The sequence below is a fragment of the Lampetra planeri genome, chromosome 23 (genome assembly GCF_965212315.1).
Source record: "Lampetra planeri chromosome 23, kcLamPlan1.2.h2, whole genome shotgun sequence".
In the NCBI taxonomy this organism is placed as follows: domain Eukaryota; kingdom Metazoa; phylum Chordata; class Hyperoartia; order Petromyzontiformes; family Petromyzontidae; genus Lampetra; species Lampetra planeri.
In genome coordinates, this window is record NC_136129.1 from 4,361,337 (window position 1) to 4,386,819 (window position 25,483).

The 25,483-nt window shown below is 48.7% G+C and overlaps 2 protein-coding genes across 2 annotated transcripts; one reads left to right on the forward strand and one right to left on the reverse strand.

Annotated features, from left to right (window-relative positions):
• Positions 1-7,391: 7,391 nt before the first annotated feature.
• On the reverse strand, positions 7,392-12,989 carry LOC144726510 (growth/differentiation factor 6-B-like). The gene is made up of 3 exons (XM_078605307.1): positions 12,746-12,989; positions 11,799-12,122; positions 7,392-9,932 (listed from the first exon to the last, which is right to left on the reverse strand). The coding sequence occupies exons 1-3, from the start codon at positions 12,987-12,989 to the stop codon at positions 9,133-9,135; spliced, it is 1,368 nt and encodes a 455-aa protein (XP_078461433.1). The 3' UTR covers positions 7,392-9,132.
• A 6,360-nt stretch (positions 12,990-19,349) lies between these two features.
• MRPL15 (mitochondrial ribosomal protein L15) lies at positions 19,350-24,217 on the forward strand. The gene is made up of 5 exons (XM_078604820.1): positions 19,350-19,509; positions 21,015-21,175; positions 21,753-21,912; positions 22,325-22,448; positions 23,173-24,217. Exons 1-5 carry the CDS (start codon positions 19,408-19,410, stop codon positions 23,511-23,513), a joined length of 888 nt encoding a protein of 295 aa, XP_078460946.1. The 5' UTR covers positions 19,350-19,407; the 3' UTR covers positions 23,514-24,217.
• The last annotated feature ends 1,266 nt before the right edge of the window (positions 24,218-25,483 follow it).

A 25,483-nucleotide genomic window follows, 5' to 3' on the forward strand; every position in this document is an offset into this window, starting at 1 on the left:
CGCCCTAATCCAGCGAGACTATTATTGGCCGGGGATGGGTAACGACGTGGCGAATATTCTTAAGGGATGCGTAGGGTGCGCCAAAAGGAAACCGCCACCATTGGCAGCTAATCCACCGCTGCAATCCATTCAAGTTTCGCGCATAAACGAATTGGTTGCGTTGGACATCTTGGGGCCCTTTCCTGCTACACCAAGGGGAAATAGGTTCCTGCTGGTTGGCGTAGAATACTTCACCCGATGGCCCATGGCATGGCCACTCGCCAACCAGTCGGCTGCAGCGGTGGCGGACGCCTTCGTCCAGGGTTATGTTTTGGACAAGGGCGCCCCCGAACGCTTGCTGACGGATCAAGGAAAGAATTTTTCGAGCGTTTTGTTGCGCGAGGTGTGCGACCTGTTGGGTACAAAGAAAGTGCGTACTTCCCCCTACCACCCGCAGACTGACGGGATGGTTGAGCGTCTGAACAGGACGATTACGTCTATGTTGTGCCAACAGGTCTGCGACGATCAGGTTGATTGGGACTTACAGGTGCCGGGGGTACTCGCGGCCTATCGAATGGCCCCTCATGCGGCGACGGGGTTTTCCCCATTTTTTCTTATGTATGGGCGGGAGGCCGATCCGGCCATGGACGTCCAACTGGGGATTTCCCAGCCACGTGCAAAATCAAAATTGGCAGACCACATCAAATTTAATATCGCCAAATTGACTGAAGCGCGGGAGGCGGCGAGGTTGAATTCGCGGTCTCGGCAAATTGCGAACGAGAGATTGCATGGGCGGAGGGTGCATACGCATGATTGGAAACCAGGCGATAAGGCCTGGCTGCATTGTCCACATGCACCGTTGGCTACGTCCCCCAAGTTGTTGAGACCTTGGAGGGGACCGGTGGAAATTGTGCGGGTTGCACGACCCCAGAGTATACAGATTAAATGGGAAAAACGCCGTTGGTACGTGCACCCCTCCCGACTGAAGCCCTATGCGGCACCGTGTGACCCCGTTCTGTGCCGTAACGACCGTGCGTGTGATGTGACCGTCGACTCGGGGAGGGAGGTGTCGCAGGCTGATCCTCACGTGTCTCCACCTGACCCACCCCCAGGTGCCTCGGGCTTGACGGCTGCTGACCGTCGGGAGCCTGAACCCCGCGGCACGCACGGGTCCTCGATGCCTGGCCGATGTCTTCCTGAACCGCCGGCACCACCGGACGTTCAACCGCGTCTGGTGCCGTACGACGGACCGGCAAGGCGGACTCGGGCTAGGGCACAACAATTTTCATGAAGACGTTTTTTTCTCTACACCGAGCTCGCCCGGTGTTCCCCTCTGCCGCGGTAATGTCCCGTTGTAGGGACGCTCGGAAAGAATGGGACGCTGCACGAGTCGAGAGAGAAAAAAAGAAAAAAAATTTTTTTTCCATTTATTTTTCTTTCTGCATACACATTGCTATTGTCACTCGCCGGTTTGTATATATTGTTCTATTGTCGCGGTGGCATTGGTTGATGGTTGCGGATGGTAGTGTTCGCGTCGTGTTGTGTTGTTACGTTAGTTGTTGTTCTTGTTGTTGTGTTGTGTTACGGGGCACACAGGGGGGTTTGTATATTTTTATAGCAGCCGGGTCGGCTGCGAGCTATGTGGTAGGGGGTGATGTAGTGGTGGTGTTGACGTGCGCCGACTGTGACAGTGATGGATCACGGGGCGGCGCGGGGTGCGGGGTTGGGCACGCGTTGTGGGCGTGGTGTGGACGCGCGCGCCGGGAGTGACAGATGACGGGGCGGCGCGGCGTGGGTGGTGAGGCACGCTGAGATGTGGGAAAACGGGATCGTAGCCAGCGCCCAGTGATTGGTCGAATAAGATGGGTGCTCGCAGCGACGTCCGCAGGTGGGGTATAAAGGGGGACGCGCGAGAGCACTCGGGGAGAAGTTACCCAGTTGAAGACCAGAAGACGGAGCTGAAGACCTAGTGCCCCGAGACCCCTAGTCCCGCCGTCCTTGTAGGGACCGGGGCCCTGTGCGGCTCGGAGGCGAGACTGTGGGACCCAGGGTCCGACGCCCACGTGGGTCGGGCTGGGGACCCACAGTCAAGACGGACACCCCGGGCAGGGAGTGTCCCGAGTAGCTCAGGGGCGTTAGTCGCCGAGTAGCTAAGTGGGTGTTGGTCACCCGAGTAGCTCAGTGGGCGTTAGTCGCCGAGTAGCTAAGTGGGTGTTGGTCACCCGAGTAGCTCAGTGGGCGTTAGTCGCCAGGGTAGCTAAGTGGGTGTTTGTCACCCAAGATACTAAGTGGGTGTTTGTCACCCAAGATACTAAGTGGGTGTTTGTCACCCGAGATACTAAGTGGGTGTTTGTCACCCGAGATACAAAGTAGGTGTTAGTCACCTGTGAACGAGTTTGGTAAAATAAAGAGTGTGTTACCCGTGAAGTCGTCTCCCGCCGAGTTACTACATTACACAAGCAAGACACATGATAACTTAATTGTGAGTATTGTATTGCACATTTTCATTGTTTGTATTAATAATGTCACTGTGAGACTGTCTTCCTCTAAACCGAATACGCGGTACAACTAAACTAATATATACTGTATAATAAAAATAAAACGTAATAAAATAATTCTCACGACGTTTCGGCCACAACGCAAGCAGCCGTCCTCAGGTGAAAACCGAAACAACCAAGAAGATGAATCCCTGCAGTCACGAAAGCTTTAAATCGAAATATACTGAATAGTTAGAGCCTGCATATTATTGTATACGGGTTCAAACATCCGTACCTATTTCAGTAAAAGTGAGTCGAGAGAAAGGATGGGGGCCCACAGTGGCATCTAATGGCATACCCCGTTGAACGAGATAGTTGCGACCCTGAGTGGTAATGTAGTGGTGAGTGGCAAGTGTTTGGGAGCGCTTCCTCCCAATCGCATCCTATCGTGTCTGTGGAACGTGTCATAAAAATAACATCCTCCAGATCCTATCCCTAAATTTCCGTGCAACAAGGTTCCAGCAGAATCAATGGATTGGACTTATCCTATGAATTAGAAAATACGTGATTTCAATGTATTCATGTGCCCAGCAAACACGAGAACGTTGGCCCAATGTTGGTCTAACGTTCCATATTTACTGGGTAGGTAAAGTAAGTCGAAGCCACTTGCTTTTCCAACGTGAAGTCGGACTAATTACTTCGGGTGGAGGGGGGGGGGTGCAGTGATTAGCGCGATGCACTGTGAACACAACAACCCGAGTTCGATTCCCAGTCAAGACTAACAAAAGCTTTAAAGTGATATCCGAACCAGTCTTTGACCCCTTGCCCTTGCGCCAACCCACACTGACCAGTGTGGTGAAGTATGGTCAAACATTCGCCCAGTTATGTCATGGATGACGTAAGACGGGGAGGGAATGCATTCGTCCAGTCGTGGATTAATTGTCAAAGCACAAAAATAATACGTTTATCCAACAGGCCAAATGCAATTGATCTAAAGGGGGAGGGCGTTCAACTAAGTAAAACATCTCGAGACTATCAATGTGCAAATATCAATAGTGTATATGCACTCGTATTTACCACCTTTGTCATTAATATTAACTAAAATATTGTTTATTTCACCAGGTAAGGCCCACTGAGCTATACATCTCTTTTTCAGAAGTGACCTGGCTATCACAAATGATAGCTCAACGAAGTGGCTTGTCACGTGGACATTTATAGCAGCCAAATACTCTGAACGCGTGATGATTCTAAATGTGGAGGGAAAACCCGGAGGACCCAGAGAAAAATCCACACCACCAGAGAAAGCATGCAAACTCCAGATATACGGGCGTCAGGGTCGGGATCGAACCCTCGACCTCCTGTGTACCAGACGAGGTAGTTAACATTCCGTGACCATGGCATTAGCACTATCTGTGATCGTATCACCCTAAATATGCACGATCTCATTGAAGCTTGGCAACTGAGCAAGGATCGATGAATGCTTGAACGGGTGACCACCAGGGTTTGCCAGGTGTTGTAGACCTGATGGTTTGTGTGGCCAAGAGATGTCAATGCTGAGTATCAAGCCCCTCGTGTGAGTAAGAGGGCTTTCTCCAGATACCACCACGTACCAAACTAAACACTCATTCATGGGATTGACCAAACATCCCAATGTAGCAGTACTCAGAGGTGTGAGGAACCACAAACAAGAGGCAAAGTCAGAAGTCACGTGGTCTGCCAGTGCCAAATTCCCCCCCCCACACCCGAAGCGCTGTGGTCCTCTATATATGAAGTTGTTTTTGGCCATTTAATTGGTGTTTACGTGTGGGATGAAACCGGAGCATCCGGAAAAAAACCCACGCATGCGAGAAGGAGCAACGCTATGAGACATACAGATGGAACAGTGCGGAGTCCACATGTTGCTGTGTCCGTCTTCTGCTGGCAAGCCAGGGTGGGTATGTGGCACCTCCTCGCCACCCAAGGGAAGGGAGTTTCACAACATTTGTGCGGTGATCCACCAACCCGTTGCTGCCGCGGCAGTGCTGACTTGCAGGGAACGCGCATAGCCACCGCCGCATTCCTGGATAATGAATTGGCATATAACAAAAAACATATATGTATACACACACACTAATAGGCCCAGATGTCTGTGGCCCCTCTTATGAGCACTGCACTGCACTTTTGTAGCTTATAAGGCGGTGGTAATGACGAAGGTGGCGAGAGGTTTTGGGGAAGGGGTTGTTTGCGCAAGCCACAATATGAGCTTTCAGGTTAAGTGCACAGAGGTCGTCACAAGATCCATAGCTCCAAGTTACCAGAAACGTGCGTAAGCAGCTGCCAAATATTATTAAGAAAGTTGAGCATGCACGTGCTTGAACATTCCTCCACACTTTCTCACGCACACACACACAAAGACAAAGATCCCCCTTTATATACTGCTCGGCTAAATACGTACCGCTCGCAAGCACCTATCAAGGCCCGGCATGGTGCACGTGTGTTAGTTGGTGCGTGGAAGTGGAGACTCGTAGAGGTATGAGGAGTCACATTCTCCCTAATGGTGATTCAATGAATTGTTGTGGTTAAGGATCGGGATAACAAATATAGTAATAGATTATTATAATTATTATTTTAACTGCTGCGGTGAACGTAGAAGATTTCACGGTTTGCAGGGGTGACGTGAACCAATTACGTACAACATCTTTACAGTAATTCAAAAACATCCATTCTTACTAATTATTTGGTATGTATCTTGAATTTCTTTCGCACCGTACGTAACCAACCGCGTTAAGCGGTGGTGCAGGGGATGCTACTGCTGCGTTGTCAGTGGCACGCAAGCACAATTGAAAATAAAACTCAACACATTTGTCAATAACGGCAGTGTTATTGACATGGCCATTATTCATAGCGAGCATGTCCTATGAAGAAGGGGCATTGTCCGAAGCGTCGGATTTTATTATTTGTTTCATATACACAATGCAATGCATATACGCAATGTAATACACAAACGACATCTATCATAAGCCTAAGGAAGGTATAGTTAATCCCGATTAGTTTGGCACGAAACTTACACCGCGCATGAACCTGGATTTTCTCTCCTCTAAGTTAACGAACGCTCGAACCCATTTTATTCTGAGTCGACCTAGGTGAGGCACACTCAGGCACGGTCCTGATAGAGACCAGCGACTCGTTATTATGTGTCTCATGATCAGCAATCAAACCCAAGATAATGATGCGGTGAGAGAGCTGATTGCCACCACCATCATTGTCATTATCGTTATACTGGTAGGAACCCACTGGTTCCACCAGCCCACAGGGGATTATTGTGTCCGTCCGTCCGTCCATCGTGCAGGGAGGGGCTGGGTGGGGAGGGAAGGGCTGGGTGGAGAGGGGAGGGTGGGGAGGGGCTGGGTGGGGAGGGTAGGGCTGGGTGGGGAGGGGAGGGTGGGGAGGGGCTGGATGGGGAGGGTGGGGAGGGGCTGGGAGGGGAGGGTGGGGGTGGGAGGGGTGGGCCTGGGTGGGGAGGGGCTGGTCACCCCGTGGTGCCCTTATAAAACTCAACGTTTAACATACTCACGCCGGCTTGTGGCCGCCCTCACAGTCGGGCATATTTGCGGAATACACCACGCCGCCGTTGACCCTGGCCATTGACCGAGCAACCGAATGTTCCTACCAGCTCCCTCCGCAGGAATGTGTTCTTCCATTATCATCCACTGTTGGATGAAACCCTCCAGAGACCGTCGCAATCTCTCACAATCCCACGATGCAACAATATCATCCAGCTCCTGCGCACGAGCTGATTTATTTGCTCCTTCATGAGGGCCGTACGTCTTCTTGTGAGAGTTACTTTGGATGCCACCACCACCACAACCACCGCACATAAAACCCCCAACTGCCAAATACACAAACACATTTGAACAAACGCTGACTGTTAAACGGCCCTTCCACCAAACAGTGCAACACGCAGGCTTAACAAGCACACCTCTGTGCACGTATTTGACTCAACTTTAGCTTACATACGTGGCCTGATTTATACACTGTATATAAAAAATAGGCTCAGTGTGCCCCATGCTTTCACTCTTGCCTATAATAATATCCCAACCATCATCATCATCACACACACACACACCTCGGCAATTGTACATGTGGCTATGGTTCACTGATGAGTGCTAAAACATATGAAGCCGATCAGAACCTCTGGTTGCGAAATTATCAATTGAAAAAAAAAACGTTTTACAAGGAATGTCCATTGATAAAATTTCATTCAGTGACTAAAATAAAAATTTCCATTGCTCATGCTCATACTGTGGCATACATTTCTGTTACAAGCACCTATGAAGGCTGGCATGACACATGAGGCACCACACACACACCCTGCCGTCTTTGTCTCCCGAGTGCTGATATATGTGATCACAATCCATTGGGTATTAATTCAAGCCTGAATCGACCTAAGGCAGGCACACCCAAATTGAGATACCAATTGGTCACTGACGTTGTACTCCACGACCAGAAGTGAAACGTGGGTCTCCAGGATTGTACAGCCCTGTACTCATCATTTCACAATCCTCTAAAATCAGCTCCACCTTTTATTAACCAATATTTTTACTACCTTACACAAACTTACAAACACATACCACAGTACACACCACGGCTGTAATTATAATAAAATGCCCCCCCCAATATATTGCTATAATAAAAATAATAATTGCTATGCTATGTAAATAAAAACAACAATTTGTTAAATATTGGCCACAATATCTAGACTTATCTTCATATAAATCAATGCATAGATTTCCGTTTATATGATTGTGGTTATGGTTGTACTTTATTAATCCCTAATCTCAAACATTACATACAATGAAACAAGAAATGGTAAAAAAAGGAAAAAAAAACAGAGAAATGTAATACAATACACTATTAGACATTGTAAAAAATAAATAAAAAAAGTCCATGCCATGTGTTAGTGAATTTTTTCAAATATTTTAGGCAGGAAATGAGTTTTCAAATTTAGATATTTTTCTGGGTTGGAACCCCCAGACACCCTGGAAGATTTGATCCCCCCCAATGTTGACTCCATGGCTATGGCCTTGGTACACACACACGCATATACTATACACAACAACGGCGATCCACCACTCATTGGTGATGACTTCATTCTGGCACTTGTGCCAGGCTATGTGCACGTTCAGGCCATCACGGGAGGTGTGGAAGGCTCGCTGCTGCCAGGTCAGGGGACATGCCCAGGTACCAAGGGTTGACTGAGATGATCGGCACTACCCTCCCCACTGTGCCAACTTGCTACGTTCCAGTACGATACAGAATATACGGGCCTGACCCTGCTGACGAGACTCAGAAAGTTGAAACGTATCTAAACTTTTATATAGACAAAGAATAATCCACATTTAATGAAAAAGGGCGTTTGTATTTGTACTCCATATTCCACGCTTTATTTAACCAGGCAAATACCCCCCAACATTAATTCTCTTTACAATGGAGACTGGGGGGGGGGACAAATGTTGGATAGAGACATTCATTAATATTTGGCTATAATTAAATTGCATGTGATTTATTGTTAATCTACACAAGTGATGTAACAATGCAACCACAAAAGGAGAATACAGAGAATGAGTCATTTCCCATTCCAACCACCACCACCATCATCATCAACGTCTCCACCACCTCGACAACTTCCACCAATTAAACTAACTCCACTATCACTAATACTTCCAAGTTAAACATCACCTAGGTCCCATCACATCCGGGACATCAGACATTCGGTCCCATCAACCAGATGATTACTCCAGTGGTCAAGTCAGGTGCTCAGTCTTTACGCTTTTTGTGCAGATATGGGTCCCAAAGTTATTTTTTATTTGTCCTCGGAACTGGAATATACCGTGAAAAATTAGAATGTTATTTTTTTGTGTGTGCAGTCATTGGTGACCGGGATGAAAGCAACAACACTTCACACTCAGGAAACCGCTTCAATCTTGGTTGACTGGACCTGGAATAAAACTCATGTCTTCTCAATCAACAGTGCCGGCTCAGAGCACCTGACATTAACAGCATCAGCCTCCTGATTCGTAGTGTAGCGTGGTCGCCGTGACTCCAGCTGATGCAAGGCATGAAATGGGACCCCCTGTCCAATTCCCCCCTCCTGTGGCCTGTGGGCCCACACTACACCATGGGTGGCGAGATGTTAACTGCCTCGCCTGGTATGCAGGAGAGGACGTGAGTTCAATACGGACCCTGACGCCTGCTGTGTATTTGGAGTTTGCATGTTCTGCTCGTCCTCCGGGTTTTCCCTACACTTTTGGAAACATGCGTTTCGCGTATTTGGCTGCTGTACATTTCCACATGATAAGCCACTTCGTTGAGCTATCATTTGTGGCCAGATTGCTTCCGAAAAAGAGCTATATAGCTCAGTGGGCCTTACCTGTAAAAGAAAAAAAATAGTTTATAGTGTGCTTGTACACTAAATAGCCATGCCATCGATCGTGAGCTCTCAGGCCACCTTAAGTCTCTGTGTCACAACTCCTCTCCGGAAGTTAATTTCTCATGGAATATTTTAAGGGGGCCTTCGATCCACAGTCTTCCAGATTGTGGAAGGTGTAGCGGATAAAACGTTTCCAGATGTCAGGCCCGCACAACTACGGCTGAAATTAAAGCCCTGCTGCACCCGACCGACGCACATTCGTCTCAACTACCTACACCCACACGCCTCCACCACCATGCCTTCGTAATGTTTGTACACCACATTTCCTCCACCACCGCCGCCGGCACCACCGCCACCGCCACCACCACCACCACCGCTGCCATCAGCCACCAGCAGTACTCCGGCGGGGCCGAGCCGCGTGGGCACGCAGCAGCCGGGCGGCGGCGGCGCAGAGGCACGACCTCCCAGCGAGCTGAGCAGCGTCTGGATGACGGCGTGGTTGGTGGAGGGGACGTGCGCCGGCAGGGGCAGGTGGCAGGGCCCCTCGCAGCGACGCGCCTCGTAGTGCAGCGGCGCGATGATCCAGCCGTCCCAGCCCAGGGCGCGGAAATCGACGCGCAGGGGACGGCGCGAGCACCGGCTGGAGCCAGCGGCCGCACCGGCGCGGCTCCTCGTCCCGGCTCTCGCCAAATTCGCCGTGGGTTTCTTCCGGCGAGCAGCTGGAGAGGGAGGCCCCGCGGGGGGGCGCCTGCTGCCGGTCTTTCGCTTCGAGCGGCCGACGTCTCTCGACGGGCTTTGGTTGGCGATGGAGAACGCCGCCGGGAGAGAGGTCGATGGTGCGGAGTTATGGGAGAAGGCGGAGGGCGAGAAGGATTTGGCGAACTCGGAGAAGATGTTGCCGCGTCGCTCGGCCCGGCTGTAGATGACGAGGAGCGCCTTCTCGACGGCACCGCGCCTGGCGCGGCTCAGTCCGATCTCGGAGGGAAGCAGAGGGGCACCACCGTCCACGTGGCTGGAGGCCGTGAGCTCCAGGCAGAGCAGGCGCGCGGCGGGGACCGGTCCTCCTCCTGAGAGCGATCGTCGTGTTCACAGAGACACAATAACGAGAATAATTGCAATGATAATGTGATTGTAGACAGCTTACAAGAGTGTAATAATCCTTCTTGAGACGGCTTCGGAATCAGTCCTTTTTATTTCCACTTCCACAATACACTTTACTCACTCACTCTCCGTTGCTGGCAGACAACGGAGAGAGGACAGACTTTACACTAAGTCCCCACCGCGCACGTGGCACCCAGAGCCCCCGTACACGCGTGACCCTGCTCTTGTCGGTTCCCAGTCTGCTCCCGATCGTTCTCCCTCACTCTCTCTTAATCCCTTCGTCACGTGGTCCCCCCAGCCAATCCTCCATGGACAGCCTTGACCATTCTCGATGGTTCCCTGTCAATCCCGGGACCACGCCTCTCATCCGGCTCCCCATTAGCTGGGGCCCCGAATGGCTAGGCCAATCACTCCTGATGACATGCCGTGATCACGCCGGGGCCATGCTCCCTATCTCAACCCTTATTGGCTACAAAGCAGGACCGGCAAGCCAATCCCCACGTGAACCCTCTATGGCTGTTATTACAAGAGCATTACGAGAGTTGGAGAGTGAAACACAAGAGACGGGTCAGATGGAGCAGCAGTGGCGTGACACGCCGTTCGCAAACAGCGTCAAATTGTTCAGCAGAAGCACCGACAATGAGCTGTGCATTGCCACCAGCACCACCAATATCTCCATTGTCGTAACCACTGTAAGGAGGTCCATCACCGCCTCCACTACCACATCAATTTCGTCGACAAAACTACCAACGCCTCTGAGTCAACAGCACTAATACCCTCATTAACATCTTCAACACCACCAGTACCAACACTACCTCCATCATAATCACAGCACCACCATCCACCACCTCCAACCACCACATCCACTAATTAAACCATAAATCGTTTTTTTTATTTTACCAGGTAAGGCCCACTGAGCTACATAGCTCTTTTTCAGAAGCGACCTGGCCACAAATGATAGCTCAACGAAGTGGCTTATCACGTGGAAATGTATAACAGCCAAATACTCAACGCACGTTTCTAAATGTGGAGGGGAAAACCGGAGGGCCCGGATAAAAAATCCACACGACCACGGGGAGAGAGCGAGACATACAAACTACAAATATACAGCAGCAGGCGTCAGGGTCTGGATCGAACCCACGACCTGTTGTATACCAAGCAAAGTCGTTAACATCTCATAGCCACCGTGATGATGATGAGAGAGAGACACGGAAACTTAAAATATACAGCAGCAGGCGTCAGGGTCTGGATCGAACCCACGACCTGTTGTAGATCAAGTAAAGTCGTTAACATCTCATAGCCACCGTGATGATGATGATGATGAGAGAGAGACATGCAAACTCAAAATATACAGCAGCAGGCGTCAGGGTCTGGATCGGACCCACGACCTCCTGTATACCAAGCAAAGTCGTTAACATCTCGCCACCGATGGGGCCATCACCACCGCCCCATACCACCCCATACCACCACCATCACCACCGCTGCCCCATACCACCACCGCCCCATACCACCACCATCACCACCGCTGCCCCATACCACCACCGCCCCATACCACCACCATCACCACCGCTGCCCCATACCACCACCGCCCCATACCACCACCATCACCACCGCTGCCCCATACCACCCCATACCACCACCATCACCACCGCTGCCCCATACCACCACCGCCCCATACCACCACCATCACCACCGCTGCCCCATACCACCCCATACCACCACCATCACCACCGCTGCCCCATACCACCCCATACCACCACCATCACCACCGCTGCCCCATACCACCCCATACCACCACCATCACCACCGCTGCCCCATACCACCACCATCACCTCCAGCAGCAGCAGCAGCAGCAGGTCCCATCGCTCCGAGGACATCAAACACCTCCCACCGCGGAGTTCCCAGTCCAGCTGCTGTCATTAGCTCTACCACCCTGGTGGATGTGGTGGTGGCGGTGAGCGGGCCACTCGATCCGCACGGCCTCAGCTGCAGCAAGGCTCGGCGAGACACACGCGGGCGGCGGGAGGAGGAGAAGGAGGAGGATGGTGCCGGGCGCTTGCGGAGAACACGAAGCTGTGCGGCCAGAATTGTGTCGCCCCGCGGCAGGGCAGAGACGTTGAAGAGGAGCTGCTGCCTCGCTGGGGAGTTCGCTGAGTCTGGCGAGAGCGGACAGAGAGAGAGAGAGGTCGTCCACGTTTTGAATTCTTTCACCGGTCGGTTGAATTCTTTCGAAGTTTGGTTCAACGCAGCAGCAGCAACAACAACAACCGCCGTCGCACATTAAGTGGCGGTGATGTCACCACGGCACTTCAGAATCATGTGTTTTAGACTGGAGGAATCAGATGAGCCGTGAAGCTCTTTTTCACAGATGCCAAACTGGGTGCACATTCAGGCCACGTGAAGTGTCGAATGCTCGCTGCAGACAAGGAGATCAGGGGACACACACCCCCCTCCCCATCCCACCCCCAGGTGTTACGGGGTGACTGGCGAGACTGGAAGATGCACAGGATTAAATTTCGATTGAAAGATTTCGTGACTGCAGGGATTCATCTTCTTGGTTCTTTCGGTAAAGTCACGTAGAAGGGAAATAATAAAATAATAAAACATAATAAAATAATTATCAGTGAGAATTAATTCTCAGTGAGAATTATTTTATTATGTTTTTTCTCAGTGAGAATTATTTTATTATGTTTTATTATTTTATTATTTCCCTTCTACGTGACTTTACCGAAAGAACCAAGAAGATGCACAGGATTCATTGGGTGTTTCCACAACGCACCTGTACCCAGATCCACGAAGCCGGACACTGTGTTGCAATTGACAGCCACGTTGCTGCAGCTGATGCAGCTGCTCCAGCTGCTGCTGCTGTTGTTCGTTCCGGCAACTATCGGCGATTTGAGCAGCTCCATCATGAAGCGGTGCGGGGTGACGGTGCCACGGGACGAGCAGTGGCACCGGGACGAGAAGAGCAGCAGCAGCGGTGGCAGCAGCAGCAGCAGCCTCCGTACACAGCAAGGGGACATGGTCTCCCTGCTGATTGATGCTGGCTATGTAGGCGTGTGTGTGTGCTCTAAGTTTGTGTGTGTGTGTACTCGGTGTGCGTAGGTGATGTATGTGTGGCGGTGCTGGGTATGCGTTCTGTTGGTGCGAGGTGTAATTTAATTTGTGTGCGTGGTTTTGGATTTAGTTGGGGTTGGGTTTGTGTGTATGTATGGTCGGTTTTCTGCTTGTGCCGGGTGTGCAGGTGTGTGTGGTTGGGGGTTGTTGCGTGAATGATTATGTGTGCATGATGGGTGTAAAGTTGGTTCTTGCTGTGTTATAATGTATGTGTGTGCTTGGTAAGTGTGCTGTGTGTGTGTATGCTGTTTGGTTTATAGATTGGTGTTGTGCCCTGTGTGATTGATACCATGTGTGTGTGTGATGGGTACTGTGGGTGTGTCTGCGTGTGCTGGGTGTGTGGGTTGATGCTAGAGATGTGTGTGGTTGGTGATGTACGCGTGAGTGATGCTCCTGTGTGATCAGATTGCCGTGTCTCTCTTTTGTTTCTTTACACCCGGGTCGCCGGGGCTTTCTCAGTCCATTCGTCTGTTGTACTCGCACTGACTGAGCGCATCACCTGTTGACCGTGAAGTATAATCAACGTCAACAATAATACAGGAATGACAAACCATGCCTTAGTAAAAGATTAAAAAATATAATTTCAAAACATCACAAAAATGCAATATATACCATCACTTTGTCAATCATATTATATTAATACGTTAAATTCATATTCATTAAATTCAGAGCTTAATTTTAGCTGCAGCTCGCTGGAGCTGAGCTCAAGGAAAATTTTTTTTCTGGCTGTTGGAAGACCCTGGAAAATATTCCATGAAATTAAGCCTCGATTAAAATGTTATAATACGGTACTCATTAATACAAATTTTTTTTTATAAGAACGCACAAGTTTAAAATACTGTATTGATACTACGAAATATAAAGAATTTCATAAATAATCATCATTTAATTTAAACATAACATAACACTATTTTATATTAATGCTAAATTGTTTTCTTTGTAAATATTTATACTGCACAAAGTAAAAAAAAAACAATATAGGCTACAAACATTGTTGAAAAGTGGATCTTACTGGTATCGTCCAAAGCTGAACCAAAATGAGCTGTACTCTTAGAAACACAAGGATGAGCCAAATAATAAATGCATCGCCAAATTTGGAGTGACGAGTATCCACTCATACCTGCACACACACACACACTGCTCCTTGCCTGACTGTGCTTGGAGTCTGTCTGCTTCTGCTGAGGCCCCTTTTATTTTATACCGACCACGCAATGATGTAAAACCTGGTTCCTTTACTCCAGATGCTGTCGAGAAGCCAGCCAACCATAACACACATGCACGCGCCTGTACACACACACACTGATGCCAGCAAGCATACAGCCCAGCTTTTAACCAGGCACTATAACAACCAACACATATACTCTTATACTGCTGGATGAGGGCCTCCCAAAACGCCCATAAAATTGGGGTCAATTGACTATACTTCATCTTCTTGGTTCTTTCGGTAAAGTCACGTAGAAGGGAAGTAATAAAATAATAAAAATAAAAATAATAAAATAATTCTCACGACGTTTCGGCCACAACGCAAGCAGCCGTCCTCAGGTGAAAACCAGGTTTGTCGAGACGCTGTCGTTGTGGCCGAAACGTCGTGAGAATTCTTTTTTTATTTTTATTTTTATTATTTTATTACTTCCCTTCTACGTGACTTTACCGAAAGAACCAAGAAGATGAATCCCTGCAGTCACGAAAGCTTTAAATCGAAATTTGACTCTACTTCACCACACTCTACTTGAGCATAGACCTGGCAACATAGAAGCACAATACAGCAATAGATTTTGCTGCACTGCTCTATGCAGCCCCATGACGTCGTCGCTTTAAGATGTTCTCTGTTCATTGCGGCATGGCTCACAGGGCTATAATACATACAACTTGAAACTGTTTGCGAATGGTGGTTACTGATCCAGGCACGATCCAGGCTCAACGCTTCCGAGTTGTGGAGTGGTCGGGCGCAATGCAGGTTATATATGGCCATAGACTAATACACGGTACTACTCATATAAATAAGACAAACATTTCCCTATAGCCTTTATATACCGTTGGGATAAGTACTTTCAGCGAGTACCTATTAAGGCCGGCAAGGCACACGAGGGGGTGGGTGGCCAACACCACGCCCGGCCGTATTTGTCTCCCCAGTGTCGATGTTTACACACCTCACCAGGTACTCATTTGAGGCTGTGCCGATCTAGGGGAGGCCCAGGTAATCGTCATTGGCGTTGGCCGTGAGCGGGAATTGAACTCAGGTCGTCGGGTTCGTAGTGCAGCTCGCTAGCCGCTACACTACCGCTCCATACACACACGCACAGAGGGATAAAAACGCCACTTGATGTTGATGAGGCGCACTTTTTTTTAATTCACTGCCACTTTTGACGAAGTCAACATCTGTGCACGTGTGGCAGCAGCATGGCCGGAGGAGACCGCTGTGTTTGCGAGTACACTCGTCAACACGTCGACTCAAACCCGGTGCAAATGTTCGTGGCAGCCGTCAACCATCTCCACACGTGCACAGCCCCTAGTTGACATTCCACTAATGGATGAGGGCATCTCCACCTTTTGAATGGTGAGCACATGTAAAAAATCATCCATGGGTTGTTTTATATTTTTTGAAATGCCGCAATTCGGGGGTCACAATTCCATTCAAAATTGTATTCTTTTTAGTCTTGCCTGTACTGTTTGTCTTGTATGTTCTGTCTCATCCTTTAAATTGGCCTAGAGGTGACATTTGCGATTTCTCACGTAAATGCAGCAAACCAATTTCTATCCAAAATTCGCTATATGCGGTTTGAATTCAATCATATGCGCCTATGCGTTCGGACGTGGGACAACAGTGTAGCTACTGAATGCGCTACTCGGCAGGCAGCCCTCTTGTTGCAGACCATTGTCGGCTGTGCCCACCTTTTTGGGAACGCATATACCGCATACAGCGAGGGAAACCCGCTATATATTACAGCCCTTTGTCAGGGCACAGCTGCACAAAGGCCTCCTTACGACGCCGTGGTGGGTTATGTGGGTTGTTGGACCATACTTCACCACGCTGGTCAGTGTGGAGTTGATTGTGGGCAAGCATAGCCGTTGGAGCTTAGGAGCACAATTACAGCGTGTCGATGGATTTTGAAACACAACCGTTTGCACCTCGGATTAGCACGGTGGGCTTGATACAATGCGAAAGGAGTTCAACATACATACGTATATCCCCGCAGCAACATATAACAACCTGTTCTATGCATTATGGTGGTCAGTCTTCCAAGCACGATCCATCCTCAAATCCAACTTAGCTTCAGAAATCTGTTGGCCACAGGCTGGAACTCCAGCATCCATCATCTATTTAGTGACGTTAGCATCCCCACATCTTCATCCAACGTCACTCCAGCATAGCCCTCAACACGCTCACCAACCTCGACATCAGCATACAACCAACCTCGCTTATCACCTTGCCATGTGAACACAGGAAGAAGACCCCCGTGATTTGTATGGGAGTACCGACACCACTACTTCAACAAGTATCATCAATATACAACGGGTACGTTTTGATAGTCATGCCAAAATTAGAACATTACTGGAAAATTACTCAATTTGGATTATGCATATAGCAGAATTCATTTGCCCCCCCGACTGGCAGCAGACCAATGCACGTTTTCAGGCTCAGGTGCCGCACAGGGACAGCTGACACTGGGGGTGCCTGAGCTAGACCAGATAAAAAGTCATCGCCCGCTCTACTAGTAGCAGTCTAATGTTTATCTTCTTGGTTCTTTCGGTAAAGTCATGTAGAAGGGAAATAATAAAATAATAAAAATAAAACATAATAATTATATTATTTTATTATGTTTTATTTTTATTATTTTATTACATAATACAATAAAATAAGTATATTATTTTATTTTATTATGTAAGCAAAATAAACAAAGACGCCAAGTTTTCTTTGTTCTTTCGGTAAAGTCACGTAGAAGGGAAATAATAAAATAATAAAACATAATAAAATAATTCTCACGACGTTTCGGCCACAACGCAAGCAGCCGTCCTCAGGTGAAGAACAGGTCTGTCGGAAAGACAGCGTCTGAATGAGAATTATTTTATTATTTCCCTTCTACGTGACTTTACCGAATAAACCAAGAAGCTTTAAATAGAAATTTAAGTCTAATGTTTAGTTTGCAGGCTCAGGTGCCGAACCGCCTTGTGCCTCACAGAGACGGCTGCCACTCGGGGTGCCCTTCCATATGTGTCGTGACATAGCGCTGACTGTTGGGCAGCAGCAGCAACTGCAGGTGGGCGCTTAGCGCGCACGCCGCTGAGCATATACGCGGGTGAGCAGGCAGGGCGGAGGAACTGGGGCAAGGGTCATGATAGACCTCGTGTGGAAGCCCCTGGAACCCTCTAGAGGGTTCGAGAAGGGAGGCGCGGCTAGGGCGGAGCCAAGCTGCGCCGAGGGGAATAAAAGCAGCAGAGAACGAGAGCTCCGGGCTGCCGGTTCTGGAATTGGACTCGTCTCGTCGTCGCTATCGTCGTTGTCGCCCTCGTCGCTGCCGCCTTCACCCGATCATTGCGCGGCCGGACAGTAGTTGGCCTTCCCGGTCGACGCCGTCGGTGTAACGCGGACAGGGTCGTGTCTGGGACGGGGCGCGCGCCAGCGAGGTCGTGTGTGAGAGAGAGGGGGCCCGGGTGGTGGCGTGAGCTCGGCAACAACAACAGCAACAACGAATAAAGAGGGCAGAGCGCTGCCTCCTGGGAACACCTCGTCTCCGGCTGATTGTGTGCGTCGCACACCACCCGCACACGCACGGACGACACTCCATGTGTGTAGAGATGAGACGTGATGAAGGGATAGTATAGGGTGCGATCTAAATCCATCTCTAAAACAAAACAATTGATATTAAATCCTTTATATTAAGTTCACTTGCTTGCGCGCTTACGACCGTGCAAATCTTTCGGTCGTTTTTTAACCCACTTCCCGTGATCCAATCGAGCTGACATTTTGCACACAGACTCGTTGTGCGTAACAATTTATTTTCGTGAAAAAAAATCCAAAATTTCCCACTTTTTAGGATTTTTTTAATATTTAATTTAAAATACCAATGTGATAGAAATGAAACTCTTACTCAAGAAAAACAGAAATGAATAAAAAAATAAAATCGATGCCACGCATATAAAGGATTTATAGTGAAAAACTTTGTTTTTACGGGTTAATTTTTTTGGTATTACGATATTGCTATCGTCGGGACGACATAGACGTCGGCAGAGGGCAGTGCAGGAAAACCCCATTTTATAAAATTTACATTCACTAACGCCGCCCAGCCTTTACTAACCCATACTGACCAGCGTGGTGAAGTATGGTCAAACAACCCCCACGACCTATACGGTGTGGGGAGGCCCTCAACCAGTAGTGGGATTGACAAAAGCGATACATACAAGTGTAGTCGTGTACATACGCCTGTATGCACGTCTAGCCAATCTCTACTGTCACCTATGGTAGCGTGTCGGTCATGACAATGTGCTGTGCAGATTGGCCCATCATTTATGTGCGATGAAGATGGGCCGTTTCCTGAAACGTCGCCTATTAAATATTGTTTTTCATTTAAGCCTTAAATTGTAAGGCCACACACGGTGTTGTTATGTACGAATGTGTTGAGTTTGAGGCTTTCGCGACCCATGTCCATAGATTGCGTAAATATAAATGTGTCGTTAAACCCGCCACCACCCGACACAGCCAATGAGTAAGGTTTGTCACATAAACAGAGCGTGGCCAATTCGTTACTAGTATATCACACACTGGTGTGTTGGAGAGCCAAGCCACAACATTTACAATCTGTTTTCTTGGGTCTTTCGGTAAAGTCACGTAGATAGGTTCAAAGAAAATAACAAAAAATAACAGAATCTATCTACGTGACTTTACCGAAAGACCCCAGAATATTAATTCCTGCAGTCACGAAAGCTTTAAATCGAATTTTAAGATCGTCTATTTGTTTGTGTTTCTCCCCTTGTGATTGGACTTTGTAGGATGAACGTTGTTATTTAGAAAGGGGCAGGTTGTGACCAATAAAGTCTTAATTGGTCTGTAATAAGGTAGGGTGACTCATAAGGGGGTTGTTTGGCAGCGATGCATTCGAGGATTATTTATTCTGGACTCGAGCACGTGTTTACGTATTACGACAGCGACAGTCGTCACACTTTACGACAGCGAGTTGTCAAAGTAGCTGCCTTACGGCTTCCCCAAAACAGGCCTTCGAGCTTTACGACGCCCGGTTAATAATTTTGCGACAGTTGTCCAGGGGGGGGGGGAGATTGTTGCTTTACGACTGCTCTACGGCAGCAAGTTGCACGCCTTTGCCCGGCATGGCTTCCAAGGACGTGGGGAGATCCGCGCTGCGCGCTCTCCGAGATTTGCCGCGCGTCTCCCTCATCAACCTCAAGCCCAACCCCGGCTCCCGCAAGAGGGTAACGCGCGCGGCGCCACCGTCGCGGGGACCCATGCCGACGAGCGGGAGAGCGCCTCTGCATCGACACTTTGTCACCGCTTAAGGAGTTAGGCCTCGGTCGGGACCACGGTCTCGCCTGAATTCTCTGCCGGATTCGATGAGCGGTCCCGGCAGGAGGCGTTCGGGGCGGAGGTTATAGAGCGTAGAGGTCAGAGGATTGGGCGGTTGTCCTTTTTAAATCCTTCATATTAAGTTCGCTTGCTTGCTTGCTTGCGTGCTTGCTTGCTTGCTTACGACCGTGCAAATCTTTCGGTCGTTTTTTAACCCACTTCCCGTGATCCAATCGAGCTGACATTTTGCACGCAGACTCGTTGTGCGTGACAATTAATTTTCGTAAAAAAAATTTTTTCCAAAATTTTACACTGTTTAGGGAAATTTTTTTCAATATTTAATAACCAATTGCTTAATGCTGGCAGACAATCATCTGACCCATAGGTGGCAGCCATCTCAAGCCAGAGGACGAGATGACTCTAGCCGCCACGCATATAAAGGATTTAGAGTGAAAAACTTTGTTTTTACGGGTTAATTTATTTTGACTAAATTGAAATGCCTTTGCCGGCAGACTTTGCCATGCAAAGGAATTTAGCATATTCATGGGAAACGCATTTCCCATGAATATGCTAAATTCTTCTTGATATGCACATTCTTTTTGTTAAGGCGCTCTTCTTCCACCTCCAACCCAGCTTATATATAAGCTCCTAGCTTGGCAGTGTCTCATTCTTCACCTGAAGACGGCTGCTTGCGTTGTAGCCGAAACGTCGTGAGAATTTTTTTTATTTTATTATGTTTTATTTTTATTATTTTATTACTTCCCTTCTACGTGACTTTACCGAAAGAACCAAGAAGATGAATCCCTGCAGTCACGAAAGCTTTAAATCGGAACTTTATATACTGTCAAAGCTAATAATTTCCATAGCTGGAATTGAGTAACGCCACATTTTTTCTTTTGTGCGTTCGTTGGTGACCGGCCTGAGACAATGATGTCTCTACACTCTGTTTACTCAGAAGTGACCAAAACCCGGATTCAAAGTCAGAATTTCAGCTGCGGCAGCTCAGTGTCTGCAAAGCGGCGATTAGAACCTCGTTTGATACCCGCAAGAGACGGCCAGACCCAGGGGCTTGAACTCAGAATCTGAACAGCCCTCACACGGCCTCTCCCGACACAGTACACTTAGTCACATATTCACTTTAAGATGTTTTTTGTTCATGTTTTTGTTTGTCGCGGTTGCACCCGATTCAAGAGCCGAATGGCTCACAGGGCGATACCTAATAAATTAACTTGAACTTGAACAGTAGTTATGAACCCCTTATGATTTTCACGACACCCAGGCTGAGGACTCGAACTGACGCATGATTTAGGACTTGAGCATTGCCGATTCATCCATTGTCTCCCGACACGGCCACTGTGAACCCCCCAGCCACCTGCGTACGATGCTGAGCTATGCCGTGTTGCGTGTCGCGCAGGAAACGCAGAGGGGCCGTGGCCGCGTTCACCAGGGAGGCAAGAGCGGCCGCGGCCACAAGGGGCAACGACAACGCAGCACGCGGCCGCGCCTGGGCTTCGAGGGCGGGCAGACGCCCTTCTACATCGTGGTGCCCAAGTACGGATACAACAAGGACCACAGGTACGTGGTGGGTCGCAGACCTTTAAGAGGGTGTTACGGTGCTATGATCGCGCGTACATCTTTGTGTTACCCACGTATGCCCACGTGTGCCTACGATAGCGTAGTGGTCGTGCATTGTATACGTTTACGCATTCTAGATTTGAAGCTTTCGTGACTGCAAGGATTCATACTCTTAGTTCTTTCGGTAAAGTCACGTAGGTAAAAAATGAAATGAAAATTAATAAAAAATAAAAACAATAAAATCACGACGTTTCGGAGGCAACACAAGCTTCCGTCTTCAGGTGAAACTGTCACACTTGATACAGATTTTTTGCTGGGTTTGATTGCTGTTTACACCTAACGTTAGCGGTGAATATCTGAACCGTTCGCGGGCCTCCGTCAGGTCCGCTCAGTTTTTAAATCAATACCTTGTGCAGTATATATATCAGCATTGAGGATAAAACGGCGACTGGATATGGTCCTGGCCTCACCACCCCATCGTGCACCATACCAGCTTTCTTTCGTAAGTGATCACTAACAGCACTTTCTCCAACAGTCTGCCAGGCTATAAGGTGGATCTTTCTATTTGTGTGCGCAGCCTCCGCCGCCAGTACCAGCCCCTGAGCCTGGCACGGCTGCAGTACCTAATCGACCTGGGCCGAGTTGACCCGACGCAGCCGATTGACCTCACTCAGCTCGTCAACGCTCGCGGTCTCAACGTCAGCCACCAGGAGTATGGCGTCCAGCTCGTGGAAGAGGTACGCATTCGCGCAGAGACGCTTGACGACACAGTGATGCACTGTGATGCACGGGGACATGCAGCAACACACAGCGACGCACAGTCACATTGGAAAGCATAGAAATGCACAGTGATGCACTGTTAACGATGCAGACATGCAGCATTGGACTGTAACATACAGCGATAAACGGCAATACACAGCTTTACACTCCTGAGATAGGAGCCATACCAACCCGCCCCAATCACTCGCCAACCCACCAATCCACCAATCTTCACAGCCAGTCAACCATTCGCCCACCCATCGACCCACGCAGTCACCCAGTAGTCACTCCCCCATCAATCCACACATCCATACACTCACCCTGCCCACCATTGGGCTGTGTGGTGTTAGTGGGTTGCTTGTTTCACCGCGTGTCTCCCTGTGGCTGCAGGGGGCGGACACGTTCCAGGCGAGGGTGAACATTGAGGTGCAGACGGCGAGCGAGCTCGCCATTGCCGCCATTGAGAAGAACGGCGGCGTCATCACCACTTCGTTCTACGACCCACGCAGTCTCGGTACCAGGACCGCATGGCACCGCATGGCACCGCATGGCACTGTATGCCACCACAGCACACCACACAAGGTGCATAGAATGATGCATTGAAGCAAAAATGATTCCGAGTAGTGAGTGCGTATGTGTTTGCGGTAGCATCGGTGTGGACGTCTATGTGTGTGTTGGTGGGTAAGCGTCTGTGTTGTCTCTGTGTGTAGCAGTAGCGTAGCGGTTAGCACGCTGCACTACAAACCTGGTGACACGGGTTCGATTCCTGCTCATGGCCACCACCAGTGACGATTATTTTAACCATTCCTGCGCCTCCGCTAGGTTGAGTGAACCTTAAATGAGTACCTGGTGCGGTATATAAACCTTGCCACTTGGGAGACAAAGGTGGCCGGGTGCGATGCTCGTTACCCACTCGTATGCCATGCCGACCTTCATAGCTGCTCGCTAACAGCACTTGCTCCTACAGTCTGTTTAGGCTACAAGGGGGGTCTTTGTCTTTGTGTTGTCTGTGCTATGCTACGCTTTACTGGACAGGACAATACCACTTAGCAACTTGCAGGCCAGCCCACTAAACAGGCACATGTACTAAAATATAAGAATTACTCACTGACCTTTTCACCCATTCGCTAGCCAAAACCCACCAAAACCCATGGACCCACCCACCCAAACCCACCTCTCCCCTTCAACTCATCCACTCACCCACCTTTCCTACCCGTCTTTTCGCCCACCCCCCACAGAGATCCTGTGCAGGCCCGTGCTTTTCTTCATGCGGGGGCAGCCCATCCCCAAGCGGATGCTGCCTCCGGAGGATCTGCTGCCAGGCTACATGAGCGGCGAGCGGCGGGGCTACCTCGCCGACCCGGCCGCCGTGGCCGAGGCGAGGCTGTTGCTCGCCCGGCGCTACGGCTACGCGCTGCCCGGCGTTTCCCCCACTGCCGCCATCGTCGCCCTCCTGGCCGCCCGCAAGGACCCGCGCCAGATCTTCTATGGGCTCGCGCCGGGCTGGGTCGTGAGCCTGACTGAGCGCGCCATCTACAAGCCCACGAAAGAAGAGTTGTTGCAGTACTATGCCTCGTGAGGGCTGGGGGTGGGGGGGATAGAAGCCAGGGCGGTGGGGGGAGTTGTATAACAGGTAATTTGTTTATCGTAGGGCCGATGGCGTAGATGCAGAGCAACAGCTACAACTTCACATTCAGACGGTCAAGGCAGATGACTGCGTCAGGAGCGGCGGAGTGTCTCGCTGTGACGTCTCCTCCGTATTTGTGGATCGGGAATTGCGTCGTTATGCGTTGTATGGTACGTTCTGGATGACCACAGTTGCACACCGGAAGGTTTTGAATGTTCCATTTGTGCATGAGGTATCCGCATTACTGCCATTCTTGTGATGAAGGTAGAGGTAGACTGGTGCCTTCTGGCTGCACTGCCGTCTGTTCTGCCCACATGGTAATCCTGCAGTCTTCAACACCTGTTGTGAATGGTGGGCACCCTTCAAAAAACTATCCACACTCAACGCAGCTTTGCTTCTGAGGTCCGATGAGGTCATTGGGCCCTTCTAAATCGTGACATCAGAATTGCAAATGTAAATATATGTTCTGGGTGAGAGTCTAGGATCGTAGTAAAGAAGTTTAGGGGTCGACGATTTTTGAATGAGGCGAGGGGAGGTGGTCCTGCATTGTGCGCGTTTTGTGGGCACGATGTCTCTTTGCTGACGAGGCATTCATGTACAATATTCGTATGAAAACAAAACGCAAAGCACTAATAAACCAGTATCTCTCCACTTGAGGTGGTGTCCTTGTCATTTTATGCCATGTGCCACCGGTTAAATTTGGTATGTATGTATGTTGAACTTCCTTTGTACCGTACGTAGCTATACGTGCTAATAAGAGGTGTCCTGGAAGGACAAGAAACTAAACACAAACAGCAGTTCAAAATAAATTATTTTAATCTAAATTTAAAAATGCATAACTCCAGTAGCTTCATCTTCTTGGTTCTTTTGGTAAAGTCACGTAGAAGAGAAGTAATAAAATAATAAAATTAAAACATAATAAAATAATTATAAAAATAATAAAATAATTATATTTTTTTGTTATGTTTGTATTTATTATTTTATTACAAGAACCAAGAAGATTAATCCCTGCAGTCACGAAAGCTTTAAATCGAAATCCAGTAGCTTCCTAAAATCGGAATAACGTCCCAGACGGCTGCAGAAGGGCATCTAAAAGGTCACAGATTCTGTTGGTGTGCTCATTGCCCAACGCGTTTACATTGTGGACATTCGCATTAATCGAGACTCGACTGCACGAGGCAGAGTTTCAGGATCAAACTTAGTGGGTTTCAACTTAGTGACCTTGGTAGGAATGCGGCGACATGTTGAGCCGTGAAGACCAGCGGGTCGTGAACATGAATTCATTTTCTTGGTTCTTTCGGTAAGGTCACGTAGAAGGGAAGTAATAAAATAATAAAAATAAAACATAATTAAATATTTCTCAATCAACCGTCCTCACCTGAGTACGGCTGCTTGCGTTGTGGCCGAAACGTCGTGAGAATTATTTTATTATGTTTTATTCTTTTATTATTTCCCTTCTACGTGACTTTACCGAAAGAACCAAGAAGATGAATCCCTGCAGTCACGAAAGCTTTAAATCGAAATTTAACATGAATACATTGTCAGTGTCGTCGATATTACAACCCCGGAGTGACCCGACATGGCATGCGGAGGTATTCATCCAGCAGTGGTGTAACAAAGATCTGACATTTTTTTATGAGTTTTATATAACTTTAGATTTGAAGCTTTCGTGACTGCAAGGATTCATATTCTTCGTTTTTTTTCGGTAAAGTCACGCAGGTGACTGTCGTGCTGTGACGGTTCCACCTGAAGACGGAGGCTTGTGTTGCCTCCGAAACGTCGTGATTTTTTATTTTATTTTTATTTTACTTTTATTAATTGTAATTTTTTTACCTACGTGACTTTACCGAAAAAACCTAAGAATATTTATATAACTTTGTCCGTGCAAATTTTATCTCAATCTCCGAAGAACCACAAATGAG

Excerpts from the sequence above, each read along its gene's own strand:
- MRPL15 (XM_078604820.1), top strand. The coding sequence starts at position 19,408 with ATGGCTTCCAAGGACGTGGGGAGATCCGCGCTGCGCGCTCTCCGAGAT. Across the intron at positions 19,510-21,014 it reads ACCCCGGCTCCCGCAAGAGG|GAAACGCAGAGGGGCCGTGG; the intron begins GTAACGCGCGCG and ends CGTGTCGCGCAG. Across the intron at positions 21,176-21,752 it reads GGATACAACAAGGACCACAG|CCTCCGCCGCCAGTACCAGC; the intron begins GTACGTGGTGGG and ends TTGTGTGCGCAG.
- LOC144726510 (XM_078605307.1), bottom strand. The coding sequence starts at position 12,989 with ATGTCCCCTTGCTGTGTACGGAGGCTGCTGCTGCTGCTGCCACCGCTG. Across the intron at positions 12,123-12,745 it reads CTTCGTGGATCTGGGTACAG|ACTCAGCGAACTCCCCAGCG; the intron begins GTGCGTTGTGGA and ends CGCTCTCGCCAG. Across the intron at positions 9,933-11,798 it reads TGCTGCTGCTGCTGCTGGAG|GAGGAGGACCGGTCCCCGCC; the intron begins GTGATGGTGGTG and ends GATCGCTCTCAG.